The sequence below is a fragment of the Hypomesus transpacificus genome, chromosome 24 (genome assembly GCF_021917145.1).
Source record: "Hypomesus transpacificus isolate Combined female chromosome 24, fHypTra1, whole genome shotgun sequence".
In the NCBI taxonomy this organism is placed as follows: Eukaryota; Metazoa; Chordata; class Actinopteri; order Osmeriformes; family Osmeridae; genus Hypomesus; species Hypomesus transpacificus.
The window spans coordinates 5,331,143-5,344,777 of record NC_061083.1 but is presented as its reverse complement, the minus strand read 5'-3'; the positions used below and the strand labels follow the sequence as shown (position 1 = coordinate 5,344,777).

At 49.5% G+C, this 13,635-nt stretch overlaps 2 protein-coding genes across 3 annotated transcripts; both read right to left on the bottom strand.

Annotated features, from left to right (window-relative positions):
• Positions 1 to 607: 607 nt before the first annotated feature.
• Positions 608 to 4,007, bottom strand: endog (endonuclease G). 2 transcript variants are annotated; one of them, XR_006958284.1, is made up of 4 exons: positions 3,304 to 4,007; positions 3,052 to 3,161; positions 1,750 to 2,893; positions 608 to 1,466 (listed from the first exon to the last, which is right to left on the bottom strand). XR_006958284.1 is itself a non-coding variant. In XM_047048185.1 (3 exons), the coding sequence occupies exons 1-3, from the start codon at positions 3,829 to 3,831 to the stop codon at positions 2,608 to 2,610; spliced, it is 924 nt and encodes a 307-aa protein (XP_046904141.1). In that variant the 5' UTR covers positions 3,832 to 4,007; the 3' UTR covers positions 615 to 2,607. The 2 variants fall into 2 exon arrangements, 1 of the variants encoding a protein (XP_046904141.1); XM_047048185.1 differs by having other exon boundaries at positions 615 to 2,893.
• Positions 4,008 to 4,386: 379 nt separating this feature from the next.
• On the bottom strand, positions 4,387 to 9,464 carry LOC124486889 (netrin-G2-like). Its single transcript, XM_047048768.1, has 5 exons — positions 9,452 to 9,464; positions 8,602 to 8,676; positions 6,796 to 6,963; positions 6,181 to 6,315; positions 4,387 to 5,320 (listed from the first exon to the last, which is right to left on the bottom strand). Exons 2-5 carry the CDS (start codon positions 8,663 to 8,665, stop codon positions 5,091 to 5,093), a joined length of 597 nt encoding a protein of 198 aa, XP_046904724.1. The 5' UTR covers positions 8,666 to 8,676; positions 9,452 to 9,464; the 3' UTR covers positions 4,387 to 5,090.
• Positions 9,465 to 13,635: the final 4,171 nt, after the last annotated feature.

The window sequence follows — 13,635 nt, the reverse complement described above, 5'->3', positions numbered from 1 at the left end:
CAGTATTTTTATGGATTGTTTTGTGGGAAGGGGGATAGTATTTGTACAGTTCCGTATGTGTTGTGTTGTTAAAAATTACAAGACAACTATTCTGATGGTTCTCTACTGGTGTTATAGCAGTATATCGTTCCTTAACCTCTTCTCTTCAGTCCTCAACCCTCCCTTTCTCCTCCTCTTCCCTGTCAGATATGGAGCTGGTCTGTGATGGTAATAAAGTTATGTTATGTTTTTAAATGTTTAAAGTTACCTGTAAACTTGTATTGAACATATGTTTTACATTATGTTCGAATAGGTCAATATTTATTGATTTCATTTTTTTTTGCTTTGTTTTAATAAACAGCCCATATGTTTAAGAGGTGTGTTGAGGCGTCTCTGAAAGATGAAGGAAGACAAACGTTCTGGACATCCCAGCGTTTCCACGGTTACCAGAGACGATGCACTGAGACAACATTCAGTTTGCAACGGCTCTCCTGAAACCATGTTTTTTCTGAGGAAAGGGGTCGTGAAGACTCACCAAAACAGCACACCACTTTTGTAAACACACACACATAACTTAAACACGCAAGCTTTATTTCACCACGCTAGCATCTTTTCTTCTCACAGTTCATAACAGTAAATATTAAAGGAAACACAAGGGATTTTAGTGGATTGTGAAGAAAAAAAACTTCTTCCCCCTGTGTTGCTGTAGAGCAAGTGCAGCTGGACCAGGTGAGCTCAGTGCAGCTGGACCAGGTGAGGTCAGTACAGCTGGACCAGGTGAGCTCAGTGCAGCTGGACCAGGTGAGGTCAGTACAGCTGGACCAGGTGAGATCAGTGCAGCTGGACCAGGTGAGCTCAGTGCAGCTGGACCAGGTGAGATCAGTGCAGCTGGACCAGGTGAGGTCAGTACCTGGCGCCGTACCAGTTGTGGCCCTGCAGAGGGTCTCTGGTGAGGGTCAGGTGGGCCAGCTTGCTGTAGCGCTGGTAACCCTCGTACGCTGCCTGAGGAAACTCCCGCAGCTCCACCGGACGCCTCCTTCGTCGCCGTAGCGATATGTTACACAAGTCGTCCAGAGGGGTACACATCACACACCCCATGGTTGTCACACACACACACACAATTTCAGAATAGGAGCAAACCATGCAGGAGGACCTTAGTATAACTAAAACCGTCAGGGACCAGCTCTATAATCCATGTCTGGATGCTGGGTCATAGTAAGGAAGTACAAGGATTAAACCAAAAACTGTTGATCCAGGGGGGGAAAAACAGTTAAACAATTCTATTCTACTTCTTTAGTTTCTTGTCTCGACTCGCCACTTTTATCTGAACAGGTGGAAGAGTGAGAAATCTCCCTTTTCTCAACGGTCAGCACCAGTCCAGAGCCTGGAGACACTGGTTCTGGCGTGATAGCGAGTCCAGGCCTGTTCTGTGCCGTCTATAACCAGAACCGTGAGCCCAGACCCTCTGCATACGCATCACCCATCACCTGCAGGTCAGACGACAACAGAGGGACTGATAAACACAGTAGAACAGTCATGTATACTCAACTCTGAATAGTTCCTCGCTTTTTTATATTTCTATTACTTTGTTGTTCTGACAAGATAGGACAAATGTAGTCTTAATTTTAATGTGTTCAGTGGTATGGATCCTGTCTTTCTCCTTACTTAACTACAAACCTAATTTCGTAAATACATTTAATCAAATAAATAAACTTCCACTGAAAGTTATCAAGCTAAATCCAGCTAGATTAAGAGAATGACCAAACATACCATGTCTCCAGAGGTTTTTCCGCTGTGACTTTAAGACGGTGCACCACACAGCTTTGACCAAGACGTCTTATCGTACAGTCGTGTCTAGTGTCCTCTGTGGGAACGCCTCAACAATACAGTTAAACTAAACAGATAAAACCAAACATACGTCAACGTGTAATTCCACCGAGCTGTTGTGTTGTCGTGCCTGCTGTCCCCTCTACCGAAGTGCCAGCTTTGCTTTCCACAAACACAAATCCTGAACAACATCCCCACTGATTACCTCTAACTTCGTCCTCGTGATTCTCTGCTACATTCCAGCTCAACTGACAAAGACGCTTCAGTCTCTTCCTCATGGATGGATACAGAAACACACACACACACACACACATACATATATTCACACACCCCTGGACAAATACGCTGACCACAGGAATACCCTGACGTAGGAAAGAACTGAGGAATGTTACCCACAGTCAGATAAAGTGACACGACGACACACGTTAAATGTATTTATCATTTCCATGACAACATCCATGACAACATTGTGGTACCCCATCTGGATGGGCAGCAACACAGTAAACAATGATAACAGTGATTGTTGTTAACAGTGTTTTTGACAAGTGAAGTCACAGTGATTTTTCATAGTCAACGTTTAGCCCCTGAATATCTTCAGGTCTCTGTCTGGCCAGGTGACCTCTGACCTCCACACAACAGCCAACCACACGACTTCCTGTTGCGCAGGCTGTTCCAGAACACCCCCCTCTAACCTTTCCTCCCTTCCCCATTATTGTCTCACTAGTCCAACCTCTGACCAGGAAACAGAAGACGTTTCCTGGTTATGACACGCCAACTGGACTACAAGTGGACTGTACAAGGTCACTTCCCCGGGCCTGCAGTGACGGCCTGGAGGCTGCTGGTTCTCTTCATGATGTTGGGGACAAACAGCAGGCCGGAGGCCCTCTCGATGCTCTCCATGGGGACCAGGAAGCGTTCCAGCGGGACGTTCTCGTCCACGGGAACGTTGGGCATCACGTAGGGTCGGAGCTCCACCTCGCCGCGAGGCTTCTCCAGGATCAGCACCTTGAAGAAGTGGGTGGGGACGGCCACGTGGTTATGGCCAATCACCTGGTAGTGCACGTACAACTTGCCGTCCGCCTCCTGCCTTGGGACGCATGGGTGCACACACACACACACACAAACACACACACACACACACACACACACACAGGTAAACACACAACACAAACGTGGTGCACAAATTGTTACAGACCTTTTATTGTTGTGAGCTTGTGTCAGGTGTGTGTGGTTGTAGTCTCCTACCTGGGCAGGTAGAGGGGTCCGGTGCACACAAACACGTTGAGGTACTGCTTGGTGAGAGAGCGCGAGTACTGCTCCAGCTTGTTCCATCCTTTCTGGTTCATTTGAGGGTGCTGGCATACAACAAGCACACCGAAAAACGCTGTCATACTCCTTGTACTCAAATGTATAAGATAGTCTAACAGGCAGGCAGCCATGGGCATTAAAGGAGTGACTTTGTACCATATCAAGGCCATCATGACATTTAGTGCTTACCTGAGGCGAGACGTTGCTAAGATAGAACGTGTCGTCCATTGCCTTCTGGTTCCATTTGTGGTTTCCTGCCGCGGCCAGGTGACCACGGTCGAACCCGCTGCCTTTGTAATCCGCGTTAGTTGATCGGTGGTACATATGCACCGAATCGTCCTCTTTAAAGTCGCAGAACCTCCTGTCAGAAGTTCCTGTGAGTGTCTGAGGAGTGAGGTGTTCTATTACCCAAGCAGCTGTCCGGTTCCTCGGGTCATACGACGTAACGTAAGACTCTCTGGTCTTGATGTTGGCCAGAGACGGGAACCCGTACTTCATAACCGCTGTTGAACGGTTGCCTCCCATCTGACCGCCGCCCCCTTGGTGCGGTACAATGTCAGTTGCTGCGTCCACGTTCGGTATGGGAATAACGGGCACCCGACTGAGAAGCCCATGGCTCTCTCCGGTGTCTACCGTTCTCAGAGAAGCACCAACACCTACACCGACTGTCAAGGACACGCCGGAGACAAACCACTTGGAACAGATAAAACGATACATTCTATAAACGAGAAATAGGATTACTTTAATATAAATAATGAATTATTAACTGTCACCAAAAATATGTTTACGAAGCTCGTCAGTAACTTAAAGCAGGTGTCATATCCTCAAGCCGCTTCCTGAAGCAGCAGTGTGTGGCGCGTGAATGTGACGACAGCACTGTAAATTTAAAGGGCTCGAATGTATAGCGTTGGTCGATACACTGTAAGTATAACACACCTCAAATCCATGCTTTAATTTCCTCAGTTTCTGTCGTAATCTCACAAATACACACGTACCTCGAAGGTGTCGTGCAAGCCAAGTTGCTGGAGTTCTCTCTGGTTTGGGACTTCGTTGTCGGTTGTTAGTGAAAATTTGTTGAACTGATTACTAGTAACCGCCTCGTCAGACATTCAGCTAGTCTTCAGCTATAGTTGGCCAGTCAGTAGGCTATATAAATGAACTAATCAGCCGGTCAGTGTGTAAGTTAGTCAGACAGCCAGTACACCAGGGTGTATTGTGTGTTACAGTGTAGATATCTGACAGACCACGAAACCATTTAATCTCTTTCTTTATTCCTTAGCCAAGAAAGGCAACAGCAGCTCTTTTATAACCAATCCAGTGGAGGGTTTGAAATAGCAAAACACTGATTATGCTTCACATCCATCAGACTGATAATGTTTACTTAGAACAAAATAACAATTTCTACCAAAAATATTCAACCAATGTCTATATAGGCCTACATTACAATGTTGACATTACATTTTAGTTTGGCTTTAATTAAATTGTTCACCCTGTGTAAATTGAGAAAGTATTTAATTTCCCCAACAGACAAAAGAAACACACTCCTTGGTCTCCGCGGGGAATCAGAAAACAACTTCCTTTTAGAAGAACAGAAGAAGAACTTTGCTGTAGTCGCTGTCAAATTTCCACTAAATTAGCTTTGATTAGAGAAACAAACTTTTGATTGACAGCAAGAAAACTACTTTTCACACATAATCGAAGTCCATCGCCAGTCTCCTCAGGGATGTGACATAGGCTATGATTCGTCAAGTTCTGACAGACCAGCCAATCCGAGACAGAGAGAGAAGCCAAGTTGTCAAGCCGACCTTCCCAACACACACAGAGAGGATCTCCAACGCCCTTGCAACTCAATCCCCCAGAATGCAACAGCCCTGTCAGTTCCAGGTCGCCTACAGGGGTCATGTAGAGGTCATCGCTGGCTTCAAAGTCACGACCAGGTGAGCTCCACCTCTGAGAGTTTGGCCAGTGCGTGGACTCTAGACGGCCGCTCTGAGCGTGGCGGAGCCCAGCAGGCTGGCGAGGATGAGGAGGGGGAGGGATGAAGAGGAAGAGGACGCTGTGTTGGCCCTCCTGCAGCCCCTCATGCCCTCGCAGCTCAGCCTCTCACACTGGACCCCCTTGAAGCCCTCGGAGCACACGCAGCTTCGCTTGTCTACGCACGTGCCCCCGTTCTGGCACGGCAACAGGTCGTCGTCGCACACGTTGGCTGGGAGGAGAGGAGAGGCAGAGAGGAGATGGAGAGATTGAGGAGAAGGAGGGGGGAAGATGGAGAGAATGAGAAGGAGGAGATGGAGAGAGGAGATGGAGATATCAAGGAGAAGGAGAGGAGATAGAGAGAATGAGGATGGAAGATGGAGATGGAGAGAATGAGGAAATGGAGAGGATTTGAGCGGGGAAGAGGACATATGAGGTGAATCGTTTTAGAAAGTGTAACTTTGTTGGCCAAGAGCCGGGACAGGGAGCAAAGACCCACCTGTTCTAATCACCGCCTGGAAACTACCGGTGAGTGATTAAACAGTAATGTTGAATGTCTGCCACTTTATTACACAACCTTGCCGGTCTGCTCCTTCTACTGCAGGAGTTCTCCCTCCCTCCCTCCCTTTCTCTTTTTCCGGTCAACCTTTCTTCACGCAGTCTTCGTCTCCGCCTCTCTTTCTTCCCCTCGCCACCCCTCACTCTCCTCCCTCTGTACTCACCCTCACTCTCTCCCCCCTTCTCCCTCTGTACTCACCCTCACTCCCTCCCCCCTCCTCCCTCTGTACTCACCCTCACTCCCTCCCCCCTCCTCCCTCTACTCACCCACACTCCCTCCCCCCCTCCTCCCTGTACTCACCCACACAGCCTCCCCTCCTCCCTCTGTACTCACCTTCACTCCCTCCCCCCTCCTCCTTGTACTCACCCTCACTCCCTCCCCCCTCCTCCCTCTGTACTCACCCTCACTCCCTCCATCCTCCTCCCTCTGTACTCACCCTCACTCTCTCGCCCCTCCTCCCTCTACTCACCCACACTCCCTCCCCTCCTCCCTCTCTACTTACCCACACTCCCTCCCCTCCTCCCTCTACTCACCCACACAGCCCACCATCCAGCTGTATCCGTCCGTGCAGCTGTCACACTTCTGCCCTGCGGTGCCGTCTTTGCACTCGCAGAAGCCTGACTCGTTACAGCGGGCATGGAGAGACCCCAGCTGGTTACAGTTACACTCTGGGCGACACAAGCAAACAACACTGTTACACTGTGAAAACAAATATCTCAGTTTCTATGGCAGTCTCGGTGATGCAATTGGTGTAGTGTTGTTGGTCGGCCAGTAGGTGTCAGTGTGTCTCTCTGTGACAGTAGGTTTTATATCAGGATACAAGGAATATCAGACTACAAGTGGACTGAACTGTTTGTCTAATATATGATCACTAGAGAGTTTATATAGTGTTTAGTTGTGAAATCCCATTCATATATATATATATATATATATATATATATATATATATATATAGGGCTCATAACTAAGAATAGTTGACTACTTTAGTTCAATTGTTTTGATTTAGAAATGTGTAGAGGCCAATGTTTGACAAAGGTTGCCCGTAGTGTGTGTGTGTGAATGTGTATATGTCTGTGTGTGTGTGAATGTGTGTATATGTCTGTGTGTGTGACTGTGTGTATGTGTTTGTGTGTGTGTTGTGGACTGACCGATGCAGACGTTCTCGTCGTCGAGCTCAAGCGACATGTTCCTGAAGTAACCAAGGCGACAGGACTGACAGTTCTGTCCTCTGGTGTTGTGTTTGCAGCTTACGCACGTCACCACGTTGATGAAGTCGATGTAGCTGCAGCGGTTGGAGTGTCCGTAGCACTCACAGTCTGACGGCCGGAGAGGGGGGGGGGGGGGGGGGGCAGAGAGGAGGAGGGGAGGGAGAGAGGGGGGGGGGGCAGAGAGGATGAGGGGAGGGAGAGAGGGGGGGGGGCAGAGAGGATGAGGGGAGGGAGAGAGGGGGGGGGCAGAGAGGATGAGGGGAGGGAGAGAGGGGGGAGGGCAGAGAGGAGGAGGGGAGGGAGAGAGAGGGGGGGGGCAGAGAGGAGGAGGGGAGGGAGAGAGAGGGGGGGCAGAGAGGAGGAGGGGAGGGAGAGAGGAGGAGGGGAGGGCAGAAGGGAGGAGGGAAGGAAGAGACGCCGAGAGAAAGAGACAGAAACAAGGAAGGCAAGAGAGGAAGGCGGAGGACAAGAACATAGAGAGAGAGAGAGAGGGTTAGTCCCTAGAAGAGAGTGGGGTGCAGGGAAGGAGTGAGACAAGTACTGTATGGAGGAGTGAGACAGGTACTGTAGGGGGACTGAGACAGTTGCTGTATGGAGGAGTGAGACAGGTACTGTATGGGGGACTGAGACGGTTACTGTATGGAGGAGTGAGACAGTTACTGTATGGAGGAGTGAGACAGGTACTGTATGGGGGACTGAGACAGTTACTGTATGGAGGAGTGAGACAGGTACTGTATGGGGGACTGAGACAGTTACTGTATGGAGGAGTGAGACAGGTACTGTATGGAGGAGTGAGACAGGTACTGTATGGGGGACTGAGACAGTTACTGTATGAAGGAGTGAGACAGGTAATGTATGGGGGGGTGTGACAGATACTTTATGAAGGAGTGAGACAGGTACTGTATGGGGGGGTGAGACAGGTACCGTATGAAGTGGTGATTGCCAATTCGGTGACCACTTTGTTAACTGACAGTTTGTTGCTAGTTCCAATGGTATTAATTTCCTGTTCATACTGCCAATGTTACCCACCTGTTTACCGACTGTAGAGCCTAAAACTTGTCAATCTGTTCCAGGCGGTTTCCAAGACAGTTTATCTGGATGATCTGGGTTCCAGTTAGGGTGTTAATATCTTACTGGTGTCACATGAACACCTGCTGTCTCTAATGGTGGATCTGGAGCAATTAGTCAGAGACATATGGCCTGGGTAACCCTCACTAACTACACCAATACACTGCATGTGCAAGCATGGCCACAACTGTGTTTTGGCTTCTAATGAGTGGGGAGATACTATGCTGCTCAGTGGTAGAGCATTTGACTGCAGATCAAGAGGTCTCAGGTTCGAACCCCCCTACATATGTCGCTATGGACAAAAGTGTCTGCTAATTGGACACGTTATTTTACACGTTATTTTAGAGTGTCTACGACATTGAATACGGACACAGAAAACGGAGTCAGTGTTTTTTTACTGATGGAGGTTGGGATGTAGAGTGATCTGGGTACCTTGTATAGCAGAAACCAAACACATGTAGAGACAACACAAGACAAGTGAACAAAGGAAGAGACGCATGAACATGCTGGTACGTTGTTTTTCCACAGTTACATACGAAAGTTTTGTCCGTATAAGCAATTTCCGCCTCTCAGGGATCTTTAAAATCAATCTTAACGGAATTAGTTTCTCGACGCGAAAACAGCTTGGACAAGTGTTCCCCCCGTCCTGGTCTGACTCATCGTCTGACGGCGTCTTACCTTGGAAGCTGATGTACGCGATCTTAGACAGCTCACTGAACCTGGGCCCTCCAGGAATCAGCATCTTGACAACATCTTGAAGGATAAAGCACCACAGTGACATCACTGCCAGGAAACTGGCCCGTTCAAGTCATGGGGGACTATAGGGCGAAGGACTTTAGAACATTCACGCGGCTAAGGTCAGAGGTAATCCAGGCCTAAACACACACACACACACACGCACACACACACACTGCTAGGGTCAGAGGTAATCCAAGCCTACACACACACACACGCACACACACACACACACTCACACACACACACACACTCACACACTGCTAGGGTCAGAGGTAATCCAGGCCTACAAGCACACACACACACACACACACACACACACACTGCTAGGGTCAGAGGTAATCCAGGCCTACACAAACACACACGCACACACACACACACTGCTAGGATCAGGGATACTAGAGACCTGCATACACACACACACACACACACACACACACACACACACACTGCTATGGTCAGGGATACTAGAGACCTGCATACATACACACACACACACACACACACACACACACACACACACACACACACTCTGCTATGGTCAGGGATACTAGAGACCTGCATACACACACACACACACTGCTATGGTCAGGGATACTAGAGACCTGCACAAACTGGTAGTCAATGATATTTCAGGCCTACACATAACTAGTGTAATGAGAGTGGACTTGCTCTTACTGCACACACTGCTATGACATCACACTAGAAATGTGTATGAACTACAGCAGATACCCAGTCACTAGCTACATAACACAGGACCGCACACGAACAAAACTACTGGGAATCCAGATACCTTTTTTCTCATATTCTTTCTTGTTAAAATCTTTCTTTTTTTTCTCTTTTTCCTCCTTGACATCCTCTTTCCTGTCCCCTTTGGCTTCAGTAACTGTGCATCAGACAGAGGGTAAGAGAGCAGAATGGAAAACATTTCCGACGCTTGACACCATCTTTACAGGTGTTGAATAAACCGGTTTTTTATTGTCCTCAGCGTTGAACACAACAAGGTGCCAAAGAGACTATCATCATCATAAATGCCATTTCCCTCTTTAGAGATGTCATGATTTACAATGTGCCTTTGCAATACAAGGTACCTTTTTCCTCTGCAACTTTCTCTCCTTTTTTCTCTCCTTCCTCCCCTTCTTTTGTCTGTTCTCCTTTCTTTTCTCCACCCTCTCTCTCCGGCTTGCCTGGTTCTGGTGCCGCAGCGTCCGTTACTGGGGCAACAACATCTGTTACTGGGGCAACAGCATCTGTTACTGGGGCAAGAGCTTCTGGACCTACTGTATCTGACCCACCCTCGGGTCCAGCAGCTGCATCAGGAGGTGTGTCTACTAGATCTGGAACTGGATCTGAGGCTGGAGGAGCATCTGGGCCAGGACCTGTTACCGGGGCAACAGCATCAGGACCAACAGCATCGTCTGGTGCAGCAGACTCCGGTACAGGATCTGCTACTGGAGCTAAAGCATCAGGAACGGCATCATCCGGTCCAGGAGAGTCTGGAACGGCATCATCCGATCCTGGAAAGTTATCTAGAAAGGTAGCTCCACCTGCATCAGATGTGGAGGGCACACTGTCTGGAGGGGGAGGAGCTTCTCTATCTGGGGGTGGAGCTTCTCCGTCAGTGGGAGGGGGTTCTGAGTCAGGGAGAGGGGCATCACCGTCTGTGGGAGGGGCTTCTCCATCTGGGGGAGGGGCTTCCACATCTGTGGGTGGGGCTTCTCCATCTGGTGGTGGGGCTTCTCCATCTGGGGGTGGGGCTTCTCCATCTAGGGGTGGGGCTTCTCCTTCTGGAGGTGGGGCTTCTCCATCTGGGGGTGGGGCTTCTCCATCTGGGGGCGGGGCTTCTCCTGGAGGTGGGGCTTCTCCATCTGGGGGTGGGGCTTCTCCATCTGGGGGCGGGGCTTCTCCTTCTGGAGGCGGGGCTTCTCCATTTAGGGGTGGGGCTTCCACATCTGTGGGTGTGGCATCTCCATCTGGGGGTGGGGCTTCTCCACCAGGGACTCTAGCAGCTGTGTCAATTACTGGAATAAACGCATCAGATGAAGTGTCTATGTCAGGGGCGTCGGTGAGTCCGTCAGACGCTGGTGTGCCTACGTCAGCAGGTGAAGTCACTGTGTTCGGAGGAGACTCCACAGAGACTCCAGGAAGTAGGGAGACAGAGTCTGACTCTGTGCTGCCGACTGTGGTGGAGTCTGTGTCTGGAGACGTGTCTGTGGTGGTGGAAGACAAGTCGGATGATGAGCTGCTTGTGTCTGTCACTGTAGCTGCTGTGTCTGTACTTCTCACAGCAGTTACGAGGGCTGTGGTGTCAGTTGCTCTGGTGACTGCAACCGTGGTTGTACCGCTTGTGTCAGTGTCAGCCGTCATACTGATGTCAGTTGATGTACTGAAGTCAGTTGATGGACTGAAGTCAGTAGTGGCACTGATGTCAGCTGTTGTACTGATGTCGGTAGTAGTACTAGCCAATACAGTGGTTGTACTAGCACTGTCAGTTGTTGTGTCAGTTGCTGTCACTGGGCGGTCTGTAGTGTCAGTGACTCCATCTGATGTAGTGGTGATGTCATCAGAGGAGGCCGTGAATGAGTCAGTGTTGTCGACCGCAGCGTCAGGGAAGGAGGGAGCAACTGGAAGATGGTCACAGAGAAACCAGAAGTTTACCAACACACCAGAGACGCCTCTCCCCAGTCAGTCTAGACAGTCGGAGGCTCTCAGTCTGTGAATCTCTTGTGTTTCAGCATCTAAAGTTCCCTGACTTAGTTTCAGCTGAAAACAAGAGGATCTATCTGAACTCATACCCCACATTCTCCTTTCCGTCTCCCTCTCCGCTCCCTCCAGTTATCCTCTGTTTTGCTTCCTTCCTTCTTCCTCCTCTCTTCTGCTTTCCTCCTCATTTGCTCAATGACAACATGCTCAATGACAACCTCGTCCTTCCTGTTGTGGTGTCATGTATCCTTCACTTTCCATCACTCTGACTCTGCCCTTTTTCTCTCCACTCCTCTCCTCTCTCTCTCTCTCTCTCTCTCTCTCTCTCTCTCTCTGTCTCTCTGTCTCTCTCTAACCCCTCCCCTCTCTCTCTTTCTCTCTCTCTCTTTCTGTTCTTTATACAAAATATTCTTTGTGTATCCATTTTCTATCTCTCTCCATTCTCTCTCCTTATCTCTCTCTAAACCTCTGCCATGCTCCCCAACCTCTCTCTCTCGACCTCCTCCCCCCTCTGTCCCTCTTCCTAACCTGCTCCCACTGGTGAAATATTTAGCAGCAGTTGATTCATAAATAGCATCGAGCTCTGGTGCCTGTAAGAGTATAATACTGTTTGACCCCCCACCCCTCTCTCTCTCCCTCTCTCTGTCTCTCTCTCTCTCTCTCCCTTTCTATGTCTCTCTCTCTCTCAATAACAATCTAGTGTGTGTGTGTGTGTGTCGGCCTGTAGTATCCCTGACTCTAGCAGTGTGTGTGTGTATTTGCATTTATGTGTAGGCCTGTAGAATTCCTGACCTTTGCAGTGTGAGTGTGTGTGTATTTGCGTGTGTGTGTAGGCCTGTTGTATTAGACCCTAGATCAGCCCTGCCTGGGCTTGTGGAGCCCAGCACGACCCGGCCTGGCCCAGATCTACACCCAGGTGGAGTTAGATCCCAGTTGAACTGCGGTCCTGTAATCCTCAGGTTACTACATCACCTAGGTGACCTCAGGTTACTACATCACCTAGGTAACCTCAGGTTACTACATCACCTAGGTAACCTCTGGCAGCTGCCACAGACGAGCCTCTCTGCTGTCTGCTCTACAGACTCAGACAGGATGTTGTGACAGGATGTTACATCACAGTATATCATAAGACGAACCTCTCTGCTGTCTGCTCTACAGACTCAGACAGGATGTTGTGACAGGATGTTACATCACAGTTCATCATCAGAGACAGAATCCACTCTTATCTTTAAGTGTGCCTGGCGGGGAGTCAGAGTGGGGTTAAGGGTTTGAGTCTGGAGAGACAGTCAGTCAGAGTGGGGTTAAGGGTTTGAGTCTGGAGAGACAGACAGCTCACTAGCAGCACTGTGTGGGCTTCGGATTCTTTATTCACCCTGGAGAACACCCAGACATCTGCTTTCAAAGTTCTGTTCATCAGACACTGGTCCACATGCTGACCTATAGCTGTTCTCTCTTCACACCCAGGGGCACCTTGCCTGTGACATCATAGATCCCATATATTTACTAAAGAAAACCCTTCACCTTACTACACCTCCCTTCTAGATCTCTCAGATGACTTTTTTGGAGAAAAAAGTGTTCTAATAAGGGCTCAACGATCCAGGAGACCTATAGTATAAACAGGACACTGTGAGACTGGGCTTACCTTCAGGCGCTGCCTTGGCATTTGTGGCCGTGACAGGCATGCTGGTGATAGAGGGGTTGTCTGTCTGGGCGGGGCTAGCGGCATCCGTTGCCATGGTGGGCGTGGTAGGCGGAGTTTGGTCTGTTGCCACAGCCGGCACTTAAAGGAGCAGTGACACAATATTTACTGCGCTGGCCGCTAACTTTCTGTGCTATTTGAACATGGGCGCTTGGATGCTCATGAAGCTAGTATGCCCATCGCCTACGAGCCTATCAGCTGGTCCAGAACCACTACAGAACTAGGCTAGTACTGGTCTCCCACCTGGATCTTCTCCTGGCACCTGATTGGCTGCAGCTACGTCAGGTGACCCAGCTGGAACTTCAGAGCCCCCCAGGGGGTCAGAGCTTCCAGGCAGCCCGGAGGGAGAGGGGGCGGTCACGGAGCTGACCGCAAGGTCCCCCACTGTCTGGAGGGCGTCTGGAGGGTTAAGAGTTAGAATGATGTGATGTCACTCGGAACGTCTGGGTCTACAGGGATTGGCTAGCGAGGACGGGATGCAGTCATTGGCTGACTGGCAGGTGCTTCTTTGTAAGCGGGGGTTTTCAGACAGGCAGGGGGATTTGCTCACACATACGTACAAACGCAAAGAGGCA